At 35.2% G+C, this 17,469-nt stretch overlaps 1 protein-coding gene across 1 annotated transcript; it reads left to right on the top strand.

Moving 5' to 3' along the window:
* Positions 1-447: 447 nt before the first annotated feature.
* On the top strand, positions 448-16,704 carry c19h18orf21 (chromosome 19 C18orf21 homolog). Its single transcript, XM_058754330.1, has 5 exons — positions 448-718; positions 4,116-4,135; positions 4,500-4,699; positions 15,641-15,822; positions 15,921-16,704. The coding sequence occupies exons 1-5, from the start codon at positions 645-647 to the stop codon at positions 16,066-16,068; spliced, it is 624 nt and encodes a 207-aa protein (XP_058610313.1). The 5' UTR covers positions 448-644; the 3' UTR covers positions 16,069-16,704.
* The last annotated feature ends 765 nt before the right edge of the window (positions 16,705-17,469 follow it).

Below are 17,469 nucleotides of genomic sequence, written 5' to 3'. Positions count from 1 at the left end.
TACAGGTCGGCACTAATACAAGGTCCAAAAAACTTTACTTAAGTAGAAGAAAACAAGTTATTTTCAGGACATTCAAATCTAAATGATACTTTACACATTATGGGGAAGCATAACACAGGCTTGTGTGATGTCTGTTTAATGGAGGAGGCTGTAGAACATGTTTTGAAGAAATGTAAGGCTTATAAAAAAGAAAGGAGGATTCTTAAGGAAGAATCACAAGCCGAAGGGTGCCTGGAATTCACTATAACAAGTTTATTAAATGATGGTCCAAATTCAGGAAAACAAATAAATGCAATCATGAGATTTATTAAGAATAGTGGGTTATATAATAGGATATAGAAGTATTCATTCTTTTCACACTCCATCACAGTAGGTGGCGGTATGCACGTTTGAAGTTGGTTCGCAGCCCGCCATAAAACCAAAAGAAGAAGAAGAAGAATTCCTCGCCCGCATTGATGCATTGTGGGTAATTGTATACTAAAGACAAGGGTGTTATTTCCTGTAGTCACGCTGGACCGAGAAAACGCACGTTTTTATATTCTTTCATTACTGACCGCAATTATCTGCTAAGGCCGCATTTGTTGTAACGTAGGTTTGAACGCTGGGCTTTTTATCGCAAAGGTTTGGCTGTTAAAGCAGACGCGATGACCCAGAGATTCTTATTTAACGCTTCTATACATTACAAAGACATCTGCCCTGAGCTGTCGCGCTTTCTCATGTAAGTACTTCTCAATTTTCCTCAACTGTACATATAATACTGCTCATGGTCAGTGTGGATTTTGAACATGCTTTCTGCTGTAATGCCATGAAGCTTCCAGTAGATGACAGGCTACTCTTTAACACTTATGCGCTTGGTGTTGCATTTGAAGACGTTTAGAGATATTAGTTTTATAACCATTACCCTTTATTTTTAGATTAGATAACTGATATGCAGAGCCATTTTTTATTTCTTCTTTTTGGCACAATACATTTAGGCTATTGGGCTACAACGATGGAAATGTAATATACCTGGTAAATATCTTGATGACAGTAATAACATAGCAATAAAAAATCTTGTTTTTACAAGTACTGTCTTGTTTTCATAATTATTTATAACAGCAACAAAAATAATAAAAATGGTTATTCTTATTAATGTAAATAAAGAATAATTATTTATTTGTTAATATTGTTACTATTATTGTTGTTAATATTTATGTAACATTGTTTTGCTATCTTAATGGTCATTGAAATGTATTTTAATATGTGTTTTGTGCTATATATAATTATTAAACCTAAAATTATGCACTTTTCTCACTTGAGAATAAAGTAAAAGAGCAATTTCTGCAAACAGTGTTTGAAAAAAAAATTGCAGTATCTGTGATCTATTATTTCCTGTTGAATAGTTGCATTAATGGCATTGTTGGGTGCTGTTCTTTAGAGAATAAACATGACTCCCTACAATGACTCCCTACTGAATATTGTAGTTGCTGTCTGTGTCATTTCTTTAGTAAATTTTCTTCAGTGAACTTTGCTGGTTATAGTGTAAAATATTTTAGTGATGTTTTCAAGTGCAGTGCAGTCATTTGGGGACATAATAGGATCATTCGCAGAAATGCACCATCAAGGTAATGAAATAAACACGCTGCACTCAAATCTCATCAGCTAAACAGTGTGTTGGTCATTTTTACAGTTACTGTGGTTAATCATCATTTAACACTTGTTCCTTTCATTTTGAAAGTGGATGGAAAATCTGTTTTAAAACCCATAGTGATTAACCACCACATGGCACCTGTTTTAAAATGCTTTTACCAGTGTTTTAGTGTAACAATCAAATCCAAATTAACAGGATTACAGCTTCAGTTAAAAAAGTTTTTAATAATTTATAATACTCATTATTAGTAGTATCTATATATTATCATAAGTGTCATCTGTTCATTCTTTTCAAGGGCAGCTAATTCAAATATATCGTCTGCTTCACACAGAATCTAGTAAAGTAATGGTGAAAAGGCAAATAAACATGAGTCTGGTAAAGATTTGCCAAAGTTTCTTGTTTTGTTTAATGTTTCTGAAGCTGCTATGAATCACATGATGTTTTGGATAGTACTAGCAGCAGATGAGTGAAGATGCATGATGCTTAGTTTTGGGCTGTGGCATGTTTTTCTTGGATTAAATGTTTCCTGACCCCATGGTCAGGGTCAGCAGCGCACTGCATGTTTTGAGCATTAGTTGGCTTCTTGTGATTGGCGAGTACAGAGTACATCTGCACTGACTCACAGCATACATGTAGCCTATGTAAGTTACTGGAAACTCTTGTCTGAAAGTATGCGTGCCATGAGTGTACAGTGTACAGAGGTTGCGTTCTTATTTATAAACCACTTGTGTTAAGCTCACTCTCAATATTTTCCACAGGTGTCATTGTAAGACACAGGCTTTTGCTGCCTGGCACATCGATTAGGGATAAGCTGTTGTTTCCGCTGGAGTATTCAGTGGAATGTAATGGGGACCTTATTCTCTTTCTTGATTTTTATCTCAAGTGATTTAGCAAGAGTTTAGTCTTTGTTGATACTATCGTGCTGAGGCAGCACATTATAAACTGAATTTAAAGGTTCTTTATCTTTGTTCTGAGAGCACTTAAAAGGAGCTGCATTATTAATAGGCAAATTATTTGAATTAGAGTGCCACAGGGAAGAAGTTATGTGGTGATATTACATGCCTTTATAGGCAGTGGCAGTGCTGCATGGTTGTTGTTTACTATCTATATATCTATAAGAAAGAAAATAGTAAAGTCAAACAAAATTCTGAAATTATAACAGTAATAAGTAAATAAATAAATAGAAGCTCTTTGTTTCTAAATAAACAAGCTTTATGCAGTTAAACAAAACAATTAAATAAAACAAAAAATAAATCAATTTCTCAGAAACAAAACAAAAAAATAAAATAAAATAAATTAAACAAAGAAATGGAGGAAATAATAAATAAGACTTTTAAACAAAAGAAAACAAAAATAAGGTGTTTTTTTTTTTTTCAAAAGGCAAATTACAACCTTTAATACAATTAAAATGAACCAATGAAATAAACAAATAAATACGTCCCGAAAATTTCAGAAAAGCTATAAATTAAACAAAATAATAAAAGCAGATCAATGAAATAAACAAATAAATAAAAGTAGTGCTGTGTGATTGTTTCCTATTCTGCACATGTGTAACTTTATCAAAAAAGCAAATAAATAAATAAAAATAAATAAAATTAAACAAAGCAATGAAACAAACCAAAAATCAAATCTTTAAGAATTCATTCAGTCAAAAAGAAAAAAAGAAAAATTAAAATGAATGAAGAAAAGAAGTCTGAACTCCATAGAGAATGTTTGTGGCACAGATGCATTTGTTTATTGTTTGGATGACATTTATCAGATTTTATAGCTGGCAGGGTTGGAATGATTTCATTCACACTTCATCACTGCCCAGATAATGGCTCCATGTCTTCTCATTGGGAACAAGGGGTCTGCCCTGTCTCTCTGGCATGCTGTGAAACATCCGCTGTGGCATCACAAACAGTTGCAGATGATGGGACAGTGGATGATTAGAAATTAAAAACCCTGCCCCCCTTAACATGCACGTGCCACACAATAACAACACACAGCTTTTAGCAATGTGAACTAATTTTAGACAGGATTATGAAGCTTAAAGGAAGTAGGCAAAACAGCATCATGTCCAAAAATAGGGTTCACACACACACAAAGTCTCAGGGGAAATGAAAGCCCCTGGGAAGTCATAGCCATGAGTTCAGGCCACTGACAGGCTGTGTACAACACTTTGACCTCAGTATTTTTGTATATTGTAATTCTTACTGAGGCTTCCTGAAAATATTTTTATTTTAGTATTTGACAGAATATTGAGCATATCAGCCAGCAGCATTGGGTAGTGAGAAAAATATCTTTTTATTCATAGTCTGCCGCAGAGTTTTCACCCTGCGTGTAGGAATCTATAAGATATAAACAAACCGCAGTGTTACTTCATCAGATTGGGTGCAAGACCTCTTTCAAGCTCATAAATGATTCATAAGCTGCGTTATTTGAGTCTAACTCCTATAAAGTCTGAGATTTAAAGACTAACTCTTTTACTGCTTTTTCATTGCAGGCAAAGGCATCAGAGCATTGGTAAGTTTCAGCTTTGTTATTTATATTAATAGACTCGTATGGGATTTTAAAGTGCTTATTTTAATATAGTCCCAAGTCTACATAAGTCCTTGTAGGCAACAGAACAGACAGATGGTTTTGAAAAGGAACAGTAAACCAAGTTAAACCCAATAAGTCCGACCACATTTCCTGATGTAAAACTAGAATCCATTTCTACGGCCTTCACAGACCACAAAGACGGCCCGACAGAGGGGTAGGATGACCACATATTGGAAAAGCTGTCCAAAATGCCAAACCATCCTCAGAATAGAGCATAGCATCACCTGTTTTATTTTAACCAGTTGCCATGCCAAAAACCTCCACTATGTTTCGCTCTCCATTCCAGCGTCTGCCCTGCCGGTGTCTATGATCTGCCCCTTCTGTTTCCAGTGGCGACAACTGGGCAATCATCACGTGCGTCTGCGGCCCAAGCGGAAGCCCACGGTGACGATTAGAAGACTTCTGAAGAAAGAGTCGGCAGGAAAGAGACTGAGTGCAGAACAGACTGTAGTCCTTCAAAAGTTTAAAAGGGCCTCCAATGCTCTGGTGAGGTCACGTCCACCTGTTTTATGTCCTCTTCAGTTTAAATGCCGTCTCTATATCGACCCAGTCTGTTCTGCCCATTCCTGAGTGACTTGAGATTAGCTTAGGTGGATGAATTCAAACCGGGAAGAACAAACACCATGTTGCCATATATGTACATACCGCTCAAAAGTTTGGGTTAGTCTCCACCGATTAAAATAATCAAAAGAGACAGTAAAGAATTTAGAAAAATTTCTTGGTTTCCAAAAAAATATTAAGCAGCACTATTGTTGTCAATATTTGATGATAATAAGAAATGTTTCTTGAGCACAAAATCTAAATATTAGAATGATTTCTGAAGGATCATGTGACACTGAAGACTGGAGTAATGATGCTGAAAAGTCAGATTTATCATCACAGGAATAAATTACAATTTAAAATATTCAAATAGAAAATAGCTATTTTTAAATTGTAATAATATTTCACAATGATATTGTTTTAAACTTTTTGATTAAATAAATGGAGCTTTCTTTCAAATACATAAAAAAAAAAAATCTTACTGACCCCAAACGTTTGAATAATAGTGTACAAATAATGGGCAAAATATTTAATCTATAATAACAGCACACAATTTTTTTGTACATTTTATTTTAATCTGAGCATAAAAGACATCTTTCAAAAATGAAAACTCCAAACATTTGAGCAGTAGTGTGTATATACAGTGGGGCAAAAAAGTATTTAGTCAGCCACCAATTGTGCAAATTCTCCCACTTAAAAAGATGAGAGAGGCCTGTAATTTTCATCATAGGTATACCTCAACTATGAGAGACAAAATGAGAAAAAAAAATCCAGAAAATCACATTGTAGGATTTTTAAAGAATTTATTTGTAAATTATGGTGGAAAATAACTATTTGGTCAATAACAAAATTTCATCTCAATACTTTGTTATATACCCTTTGTTGGCAATGACAGAGGTCAAACATTTTCTGTAAGTCTTCACACACTGTTGCTGGTATTTTGGCCCATTCCTCCATGCAGATCTCCTCTAGAGCAGTAATGTTTTGGGGCTGTCGCTGGGCAACAGCGGGTTGAGATCTGGAGACTGGCTAGGCCACTCCAGGATCTTGAAATGCTTCTTACGAAGCCACTCCTTCGTTGCCCAGGCGGTGTGTTTGGGATCGTTGTCATGCTGAAAGACCCAGCCACGTTTCATCTTCAATGCCCTTGCTGATGGAAGGAGGTTTTCACTCAAAATCTCACGATACATGGCCCCATTCATTCTTTCATTTACACGGATCAGTCGTCCTGGTCCCTTTGCAGAAAAACAGCCCCAAAGCATGATGTTTCCACCCCCATGCTTCACAGTAGGTATGGTGTTCTTTGGATGCAACTCAGCATTCTTTCTCCTCCAAACACGACAAGTTGAGTTTTTACCAAAAAGTTCTATTTTGGTTTCATCTGACCATATGACATTCTCCCAATCCTCTTCTGGATCATCCAAATGCTCTCTAGCAAACTTCAGACGGGCCCGGACATGTACTGGCTTAAGCAGGGGAACACGTCTGGCACTGCAGGATTTGAGTCCCTGGCGGCGCAGTGTGTTACTGATGGTAGCCTTTGTTACTTTGGTCCCAGCTCTCTGCAGGTCATTCACTAGGTCCCCCCCCGTGTGGTTCTGGGATTTTTGCTCATGATTTTGTGATCATTTTGACCCCACGGGGTGCGATCTTGCGTGGAGCCCCAGATCGAGGGAGATTATCAGTGGTCTTGTATGTCTTCCATTTTCTAATAATTGCTCCCACAGTTGATTTCTTCACACCAAGCTGTTTACCTATTGCAGATTCAGTCTTCCCAGCCTGGTGCAGGTCTACAATTTTGTTTCTGGTGTCCTTTGACAGCTCTTTGGTCTTGGCCATGGTGGAGTTTGGAGTTGGACTGTTTGAGGTTGTGGACAGGTGTCTTTTATACTGATAACGAGTTCAAACAGATGCCATTAATACAGGTAACGAGTGGAGGACAGAGGAGCCTCTTAAAGAAGAAGTTACAGGTCTGTGAGAGCCAGAAATGTTGCTTGGTTGTAGGTGACCAAATACTCATTTTACCGAGAAATTTACCAATTAATTCTTTAAAAATCCTACAATGTGATTTTCTGGATTTTTTTTTTTCTCATTTTGTCTCTCCTAGTCAGTGTTGGGCACGTTACTTTAAAAAAGTAATTAGTTATAGTTACTAGTTACTTCTCACAAATAGTAACTGAGTTAGTAACTGAGTTACATCATTATAAAAGTAACTAATTACCAGGGAAAGTAACTATTGCGTTACTTTAAAAAAAAAAAAAAAAAAAAAAAAGTTCAAATATGTCAAATAACTTGGGTGCCCCTGATATTAAATGAATGAAATGGACACTAAATAGAATAAATTATTATTATAAAACATTGTACACTAATCTATTTTATCAAATTCTATCAAATTCAATATATTATTGTAAATATTATCAAGCAATTATATATATAAAGCTTATGTTTGTAAAACGGTACAGTTTTTTTTTTTTTTTTTTTTTTAAATATCTGACACTTAGCATCAGTCAGTTAAGCATTATAATATGATATTATGATAATTTAGCATTATATGATGATAGAACTTTAGTAATTAGAATAAAATGATTACATAAAAGCGAGCCGTGCGCCTACTAGAGTTTACGGTAAGTGAAATACAGCTACACTGTGCGTCCATTCAGATAAACGGAAAAATTAAATGATGATAATATTATAATAAATTATAGTAACGCCGCATTTTATTGTCAGTAACGGTAACGGCGTTGTAACGGGGGAAACAGTAATTCGTTTGATTACTAGTTACTGAAAAAATAACGCCGTTAGTAACGCCGTTTATTTATAGCGCCGTTATTCCCATCACTGCTCATAGTTGAGGTATACCTATGATGAAAATTACAGGCCTCTCTCATCTTTTTAACTGGGAGAACTTGCACAATTGGTGGCTGACTAAATACTTTTTTGCCCCACTGTATAGTAATAAATACACAATAGTAGGCAAAAAAGTAGCACCAGAACATTTTAATTAAAAAAACAAAGCTTCACATTTTTGCTTTTTTTTATTTTATTTTATCCTTTCTTTAAAAATATCGGTAGCACTTTACTTGAAGCCTGCATTGTAAAATGAGTTTTAATGCATTAGTTATGCCTTGTAATGCACCTTATAATGCATTGTACAATCTCATGAATAATTGTAACCACAGTTAATATAACACTTATTCATTGTTAAATTCGTCATCTTCAGTTCATCTTATTCAATTCATTGTTAAACTATGCATTTTAAATATGATTATAATTATTTACAAGATATTATGTATTACAGTGCACTTTATGAATAATTATAATGCCTTATACCCTTTAATAACTCTTTATAATGCATTATACATAAAGGCTTTAAGTAAAGTGTTACCCTAGTGGCATAGAGACAGGAAATTATGGGTGAAAGAGGGGGAATGGGATCGGAACATGACCCAGGTCAGACTCCAAATTGGGGTCCTTGTGAAGCAGCAGCTCTTGCGTATCTTCTCTCTTTTTTTTTTTAAGGCCCTTAGCCATCTTGCTTGCTAAACTAAAGGGACAAGGTGAAACAATAGTCTGGTAATCGAACATTCGTTTGAAAATAAACCTGTATTTCTCTTTGTCTGCTGCTCTTTCAGTAGACACAGACAGGATCATTGATGTGGCCCTAAAAGCATTTCCCATTGACTGCACTTAGGTTGTTATATGGCCTATATATGAATGCACTGTCTGTAGTATTGATGCACTCTTAGAAGACTGTAGGGCACAATTAAACACTTAAAAGTGTTTGGATGTTTAGGCAGGAGTATGATTTCTATGTTTAGAGATATGGTTATAGACTTAATTATCATTCATCTGACAGAAAGACATTAATCGGACACAGAAACGCTCCTTTTATAGTGATTCGTTTAGCCTCAGATGACTTTGATCTGAAAGCCAGGAAGAAAGTTACCGTTTTCTGAGGCTCTTCTGAAGTAGGACTGGATCAGTTGCGTGATTGGGGGTGTTTAGTGAAATGTGGTTATTTGCAGAAGTATTTAACCCTCAAAAGCACCGTTACGGAGGTCTACGTGCTGGTGTACACAGATGCATAGCTGCATAGCTGCATGCTGCGTGAGACTCGTGGTTCTGGGGGTGGAGTGGTAGGCGTTAGACTGCAAGATTCTGTGCACATTGTTGGCGTCTGTTTCTCTGTGGGAGAGGAAGATTTAGGCAAGACCAATAATGAACTTGAAGAGTTCATATCTGTTAGCTGTCTTATTTTTCCATAATATGGTATCTAGGACAGTGTTAGCTGTGAGGGAAAGAGCATTTAGGGCACTTTCAAGGCAGTCATTCCTTTTGTGGAGGTCATGGAAGATCATTTTGCTCTGTTTCTCAGCTTTGAATAGATGGTTTGTCAGATTGAATTGAATATAAATAGCCTCATATCTATTTTAAGATGAAGAACAATTTGTCATTCTAGATTAATCAGATATTTTAAGCATTATAAAAAAAGTTGCCTTTTAAGACAGCATTTTAACAAATCACGAAACCTCAGTCGTTACTGATTTAGAAGCCTCTGTTTAGGCAACCATTAGTGAACTTGAGACCGTTTCCACAAAAATATTAAGCAACACAACTCTTTGCAACATTAATAATAATTATAGATGTTTCTTGAGAGCCAAATCAGCATATTAGATTGATTTCTGAAGAATCATGTGACACTAAAGACTGGAGTAAATTCAGCTTTGCCATTACAGTAATAAATAACATTTAAAAATATATTCAAATAGAAAAGAGTTGTAATAAAGTTAAATTAAAATTGCAATAGTATATCACAATATTACTAATATAAATTTAGACTTAATGAGCATTAAATTTATAATAACACTATTTTTTTAGTACATTTGTAATGCATTATTTATTTTAACCTGTATTTATAAGTTCTCATCCAACATCTCTAAATGGTGATTGTCCGTCATGTCTTGTATTTGGCAGCAAATTAATACATGAATAGTAAATTTATCTTATTATTATTATTATTATTATTATTATTATATAATTTAACATTTGCTTCCTAAACATTTCTTTAATCATGCTTGCATAGTGGTATAATATTTCAGTTTTCATTAAAAAGGTTTACTGTACAAATCTAACTGCTTACATCCCAATTAATATCGGCTGCTTTCTAGCTTCACACGGATGGAGAAAATTCTGCAAAATAAAACGTCTGAAGCATCAAGGTTAATAAGTTCATTGTTTTAAAATGCTAATTGTTGTGAATCATTGTGGTGGGTGTAAATGAGTTGATTCCAGGTGATGGAGCCTGTTGAATTGTGGTATTTTTCGTTGAGTGGAAGCTCTTGGCCTTGAACTTTGAAATCAATCAGAGCCACACAGTCTCTAACAGTGAAATGCTTGACACACTGTGGCTTGTGACAGCTCTGCCAGGTCTTTATCAAGTTATTTTAAGTATCCTTTTATATACTTGTTGGCCTGAGTTGGATTAATGCCTGTTTCATCTTCCCAAACACATGTAGTATATGGATTTGGGTAAAACTCGAGTTCACCAGGGTATTTTAGAGGTTTGTTTTTAGCATGGACGGCAAGGTGATTCCACTCTTTTGAAATGCTTGATGTATACCGAATATAACCGTGTATCTGAGCATTAAAGATGGTGTGGAGTTCAAGTGCTCCCAATAGACTGTTCTGGGCTGATTCTCAATTTGCTTACTTATGCACAGATATATACTGTGTGTGCTTTGCTACCGATAGGTGAGTACATGCAAGTAGAAATATTGTCAGATACTACATTATGAAACTGTATGCATCTAGCTGAATTCATCACCTTACAATTCATTATTTCTAAACCATCGCCTAAAAATGAAAATTCTGTTGTCATATACTCTCATGTCAATCCAAACCCATAAGACTGTGGTTGATCTTCGAAAAATCACAAATTAAGACATTGTTAATGAAATCTGAGGGATTTCTGACCTTCCATTAAGAGTCAAGGAAACTAAAACTTAGATTAACCAAAGTCTTATGGGTTTGGAATGACATGAGGGTGAGTAAACTTTCATTTTTGGGTGAACTTTCACTTTGTTTACACATTTTTAAAATAGTTTTCTCTGCTTTTGTTTGGAACAGAATGTTCTCAAACTCCTTTTCTGATGCAAAAGGACTTTTGAGTCATATATGCATGGGTACCTACTTTAAAAATCCAATGGAAATGGACCACCATCTGAGCATCTTTGCCAAGAGTTTGTTAGGCATGGTATTTTCAACAGACCATGCTTTGTGGCGCACTAATCACATTTCATATCCTATTTAGGATAGATGGTATGCAGATTTCGTGCAGTGCTGCCTCTGCTGCTGCAGTTCCTTTGTTATCGTCACCTTTGGATTGGAAAGGTTCCATACCTCCAACAGAAAGCTCAAATGTTGCATGTGGCATGTGCATCTTTCAACATTTTGGGAAGCATCTGTGCTAGCAGCCTTGGCTTTTTCCAGCATGCGTTTGATGCAGGTTATGCTTGATGTGTGTGACATCCTGTTTTCCCCTCAGGGAGAGAATCAGTGATGCAGCTTTTCCATGTTTGGTCAAGGGGGATGGGCGTATCACAGATCGATCGGCCCTGGAAAGCAGATGGGTCTCCACATATCAATAGCTGAACACACACACACATTACTTGGTCAGGCTTGCATATCAAGGGCAGCTGTGGCATCTAGAATCTCAGCAGCAAGGTCAGAGACGACAGTCTTGTGGCTGCTGGGTTGAGGGTATTTCAGAATCCTGGACTATTAATAGAACACAAAAAGCCCATCTGCTGAACTGATATGTGTGTGAGAGAAAGGCAAAGTGTCAGTAAATTTTTAGAAATTGGTGCAAAGCTCATTTAAACTTCTTGTCTATGGCATTTGCAAAAGTCAACATGTAGATGTGCAGAAAAGGCTTATGTCATATATCCATACAAGTTTTATATCATGAAAATATTCACTATCTGTTATAGATAATGTATAGCTTCTATAACTCAAAGGTCTGAGGCCACAGTGAAATGCTCGAATTTTTAAAATTGAATTTAAACCTGGAAATAAACAGATATGTAAAGTAATGTTCTAAAAAATAAATAGGCTTTAGTATTTAAAGCAAAGAAGTAATTATGTTAAATGAATGAGAACTGTTTGCATTATTGTAATATTATTTCAGAAAATTAATTCTGAATTAATTCTAGGTCAGTGATTCTCAGAACTACTTGAAGGCCCCTCATATATATATATATAATCTATAATATTTCCTCCACTTGTGTTGCTTGTTTTCAGACTTTTTTATTAACAGAAACTGGAAGTGTCAGTATATTAATTTAATTCACCACAATTATTTTTGTTATTCCAAACAATACTTTTTGAAAATAAAATAAATATCTAATATAAATCTAACGATATATATGTTTTTAAAATAAATATGGTTACCTTGATTTGTGTGCGTGTTTGTGTTTAAAGCATTTTAATTAAGTTTATTTTAATGAGACTTATTTGCGTCATCCTGGAGCCCCCTAGTAGGCCCCAGCTCCCTGATTAAGAACCACTGTTCTATGTCACTAATCAAATAAGTAAATTATGTGGCATTGATCATGTGACTCATTGTAAAGACATTATAACAAATCATGTTGGAGAACATGATCATTGGCATTTTCACAAATTGTGAGAGATTGAGAGAGACCAACCCAATAATAAGACATTATGAAATTCATATACACTGTTAAATTAGAAAGCTTTAGGGCCCCACTGTACATGTGCATTCATTTTGGCATGTTGGAAGGGTAAGAAGAAACCTCTGGCAGTATTGTTATTCCATTCATGACCCTTCACCCTGCATTGGATTAATCTATATACAATCATTCCAGCTTCGTTTTGCTTTCCCTACTTGTTTCCGTTCTCTTGACAGCTGCTGTGAACTGATTGCATGAATCTCTCAAAAGGGAGCCATGGGGTTTTCGCCAGCATAAACATGCCTGATAAAGGCTTGTGAATTCTCACTGCCTTACATGTATTGATAGAACTCTTGTTTACTAACATTCTTAAAAATGTCTATTTTAGTGTTCCACAGAAGAAAGGAAGTCATTGACACTATTTATAGACTATGAGGCATTATGCGATGTCTTTCCTCATAGAACTCCAACACAAATGTCATTTTCACAAACAAGCCGATAACTTTCTTTTGTGGAACACCTAAAAAAGACATTTTTAAGAATGCTGGTAACTACAAGTTCTATTTCTGGTTGATTTTTATTAGCTGAGGTATGAATCAAAATGATTTCCTTGGTAATTTATGTCGCCTCTATTGGAAATATCACACATGTTGTGTGTTAATTGCTTCTTAACTAGCTTAACCAGCATGAATTTCTTAATGAACAGGCTTCACAAGAAAGAGCATATGGGCTGACCAGCTTGTTTTGCTGAAGAACGATACCACTGTGCTGATCCACCAACATAAACCCATATGGACCAGCAGGGAAATTCAGTTGAATTGGCCTAAGCTGACCATTTCAGTAGGGCCATTTAACCCAGAACTTTCCTTACAGGAACAAAGGGATAGAAACTGGTCTCTATCATCTCTCTCAACTCCATCCTTATCTTTCACAGTGTTTATCCCAAGGATTCGTTTTCAGCCCAGATATGTCGGACATCTCTGTTTTGAGAATTGTTTATGACCCTGTTTAATAGGCAGATTTTGATCATAGGGAATGATCTATTTTGGGATTGAGCTCTGGGTTGGAGATTAAAGGATATGACAGAGTCGGAGTCTTTATGGACAGTCGCTCAACTTTTTAAAGCAGTGGTTAGCTAGTATATGCTGTTTTCTATTTTAGCTTAATCTTGATATCATGTTCTCCTAAAGCTCTTTGGTTAGTGTGGTCAGCGTTGTAATTAGATGCCAAAGCTTTGATATATTTATTTAGCCAAACAAGATGAAAATAGATGACTTTGGGGTATATTTGATTTGTATTCATGGTAAATATTCACACCAGATCAGCAGTGATTTTCACTGAAGAATTTTTTTTCTTGTATGAGGGGAAAAAAATGGTAACACTTTAATATAGGGACCAATTCTCACTATTAACTAGTTGCTTATTAGCATGCCTATTACTAACATATTGGCTGTTTATTAGTATTTATAAAGCGCATATTCTGTATGACCATATTCTACATCCCTAATCCTACCCAATACCTAAACTTAACAACTACCTTACTAACTATTAATAAGCAGCAAATTAGGAGTTTGAGGCGAAAGTCATAGTTAATGGTTTGTTAATAGCGAGAATTGGACCTTAAAATAAAATGTGACCAAAAAATGTAATTTATTTTCGTCCAAACTATCTTTACGTAGTCCATAGTTCACATTTATCATGTGCGGTATAAAACATACCATAGTATTAAACGAGAATAATTATGTTTGCTTTATTGTTTGGTATCTTTTTAAAGACTTGGTTTAAGCTTCTGAGGAATTCCGTAAAGGATTGTTCGGATGTTACAGAGCATTCCTTCAGTCAAGAGTCAGTCAGACAGACTCCACCCCCCCACTGCAGCTGATTGGCTGTTGCTGCTCTTTATATCTCCAGACATGAAGGGTGCTGTAGTAAACATAGCTGCTCTCACATACATGACTGGATCATTTTAAATCATCTACATTTCAGCTTAGCCACCTGTTACCTCAACAAACAATGGCTGCCTTTGTGTCGGTGAGTTCAATTCCACACAGAAGGGTGTAGATTAAGTAGTTTTATCGTTTGTGCGGTTACCTATGATTAACTAATTCATATTAATTAGGTTTACATTGTTGCATTACTCTATGTTTAGGATTTTAAAATGAGCCACTGAAAGGTTTTTCTTGTTGTGTACAAGTACTACTCAAAAAAGTTTGGGGTCAATCAGATTTTAATGTTTTTAAAAGTCTCTTTCGCTCACCAAAGCTGTGTTTATTTGATCAGAAATACAACTTTTCTATTTGAAAGTACTGCTTTTATTTGAAATAGAAATTTTTGATCAATTTGATGCATTCTTGCTGAATAAAAGTATTCATTTCTTGAAGCTAAAATTGATGATTAGTGTATAGAAGAGTATAAAGAAGAGGATTCTAGTGTATATAAAGCATAAGAGTACATAGGCATGTGTCCGAGTGGAAGTTTGGAAGTGCCAGTGGTTGGTCAGCTTAGTTTAGTGCTAGTCTCTGCCAGTTTCTGGCTGTGTAGATGGCATGTGTTCAGTGAACTTATGACCTGTACCTTGCAGTATATATAGAGCTCACGTTCATATACAATGTGTGAAATACTTGAGATAAGTGTTCCTAAGTGTCAGCAACACCTGGCTATCATGATGTACAACTTGTTAGCATAACAGTATAACAACACAAAAAGCAAGACGATTGTTTAATATGTTTGTTTACTTGTTAAACAATGAATTTTTTGGTAATGCATTTGATTTTTGCAATTTTGTAAACTGGGAGACTGAAATGTGTGGCTGTCAACACTATTAATTTCCAGAGACTGTTCATAACAGTATTATTTGCGTTTCACTTTTAAGATCCATCTACATGTACAGAGTACGTCTAATGTCAGACAAGCTTTATCTCTTCAGATTTGGCTTTGATTGTTACTTTATTTTTGTATTCAGATATTCAGTTATACATCTTTTTTTATGTAGGGCATTAGGTTTTGTCATCAGGAAAAACTGCAAATATAGGCCTATCACTATTATAAAATTAATTGTCTTGGGAAAATATATATATTTATTATTATTTATTTGTAAGTCTCAGCAGGAGAGTAATGGGAATGCACTGGCATGATGACTTGGGCAAAAACATGTTTTATTATTTTACCACCATTTAACCATGATGCTTTCTTCTCTTAGATGGCAACGTGTCACACCTGTAATAAGATGTCCAGACAACCTGGAATGAATCGGGAGCTTTTGACTACGTTGTCAAAGAACCGAAGTACCCCAGGAAGTGCAGGCAAACACAGAACTCCACAGTCAGCCAACAGGTCTACTCCAAAATCTGTAGTAGACAGAACGCCAAGTGGCACACCAAGGTAAGCTACTTTTAGCGAGCGTATATGTTACAGGTCCACATAGAACTAGCCTTTAACTCGGCTATTAAAACCATTTATGCAATTCTTTCTTTCCGCAGGTCAGTATCTTCAAACACCAGCTCGTCGTCATCAAAGCCTGGCAGTGCAAAGTCGTCGCCTTTCGCCCGCCTCAAAAAGATCCTTATGCTGGAAACCAAACAGCAGAGTAAGAAAGGTGGTCTGAAGGACTTCCTTTCATCTCTCTGAAGACCTCAGGGCCATTAAATTGAAAGACTCTGGCCCACTTTGAGTGGAGCTGCTGAAATTCAGAGCAGGACGATCACTCCTCCTTGTGTATTACAATGCCACCTAGCGGAGGAGTCATTAGGCTGGATTGTATTGAAGGACAGTTTAATATTGAACAGAACATCTACTTTTCTTCTATCGAGAGTCTGTTTCTGAATCTTTGTGGACAAGTGGGAAAAAAGTCCTTTTGTAGGGGAGTGTAACTTCTGCTACAGCACCATGCTGTGACTTTTTTTATTTGCCATTTAATTTCATGATCCCACATATTGTTCATTTTTGTATAAGAAAGATAACTTTTATATGTTGTGTGTTTAATGTTAATTTTTGTACACTTTGGTTTGGATCACTGATATTAAAAGAAGGATTGTATTTGCATTTGGCTTACACACTGATTTGTTTTTTTTGTTTTTTTTTAAATACAACATTTGTGCTGGGTTGTTTACATTTGATGGCTTATTTGCCATCAAACTACGTAGCAAAGACCAAAAATATTTCATACGGATTATTTTTCTTCTCAATACATTTAAAAAGAAAGGTGATGTTTTTGTCTTGTTTGATCTTTGACAGATCATTTTCAATAAAAATTTAAATAATGAAGTTTGTCTGGGTATTTAGTCGCTTTAAAAGACATTGAAAACTTTTCTTCTGGCTTCATTTTGTATTATAATAGATCTTTAAAAAGGAATATTGATGTAGAGATACAATGTGTTAATACATGTACAAAACTGGAAATACAAAATAAATCATAGTCCTTAATACATAGACACTCCAAGTTTCTGTTAATATAAATGTTCAGGAACCAGCATTTTTATCATAATTACAGCATAAGCACCAGAAAAAATATATTTTTGCCTATATGGGGGTGCTTTGACATATTGGATAATAGTTCAAAACCACTGATTGAGCACTTCAGGCTTTTAAACATTGTTTTTAGATATAATATGTGTAATGAAGTGATAGCTTGTTTTATTATGACTGAGTAACATTAACATTATACATGCACTTTCATTCAAACACAAATGCTGAACATTATACAATTATGCATAGAAAAAAAGGGGGAAAAAACCTACAGAAAAAGAGTATAAAATAAAAATGGGATAATAGCATAAATACACAAAGATATAAATAAATACTTTATTATTCAAAGACTCTCTAATACAGCCTAACTTCAAGCAACTAAATGTTTTTGTCAAAAATATAAGTACATTAATTCAGTAAAGGCACATTTCATCCTCTTTAGAATATTCAGTAAGGCCAAAAAGTACATTTTCCCATAAAAGTTAAAAAGAAACAAACAAACACACAAATAAATAAAAAAGTATTGATAGACGTCTGTATATATCGCACGCACGCCACAACATA

The sequence above is a fragment of the Onychostoma macrolepis genome, chromosome 19, assembly GCF_012432095.1.
Source record: "Onychostoma macrolepis isolate SWU-2019 chromosome 19, ASM1243209v1, whole genome shotgun sequence".
In the NCBI taxonomy this organism is placed as follows: Eukaryota; Metazoa; Chordata; class Actinopteri; order Cypriniformes; family Cyprinidae; genus Onychostoma; species Onychostoma macrolepis.
This window is presented reverse-complemented; position numbering and strand designations above follow the sequence as displayed.

Coding starts and splice junctions, on each gene's coding strand:
- c19h18orf21 (XM_058754330.1), top strand. CDS start 645: ATGACCCAGAGATTCTTATTTAACGCTTCTATACATTACAAAGACATC. Junction 4,700..15,640: donor AAAGGGCCTCCAATGCTCTG/GTGAGGTCACGT, acceptor TTCTTCTCTTAG/ATGGCAACGTGTCACACCTG. Junction 15,823..15,920: donor ACGCCAAGTGGCACACCAAG/GTAAGCTACTTT, acceptor TTCTTTCCGCAG/GTCAGTATCTTCAAACACCA.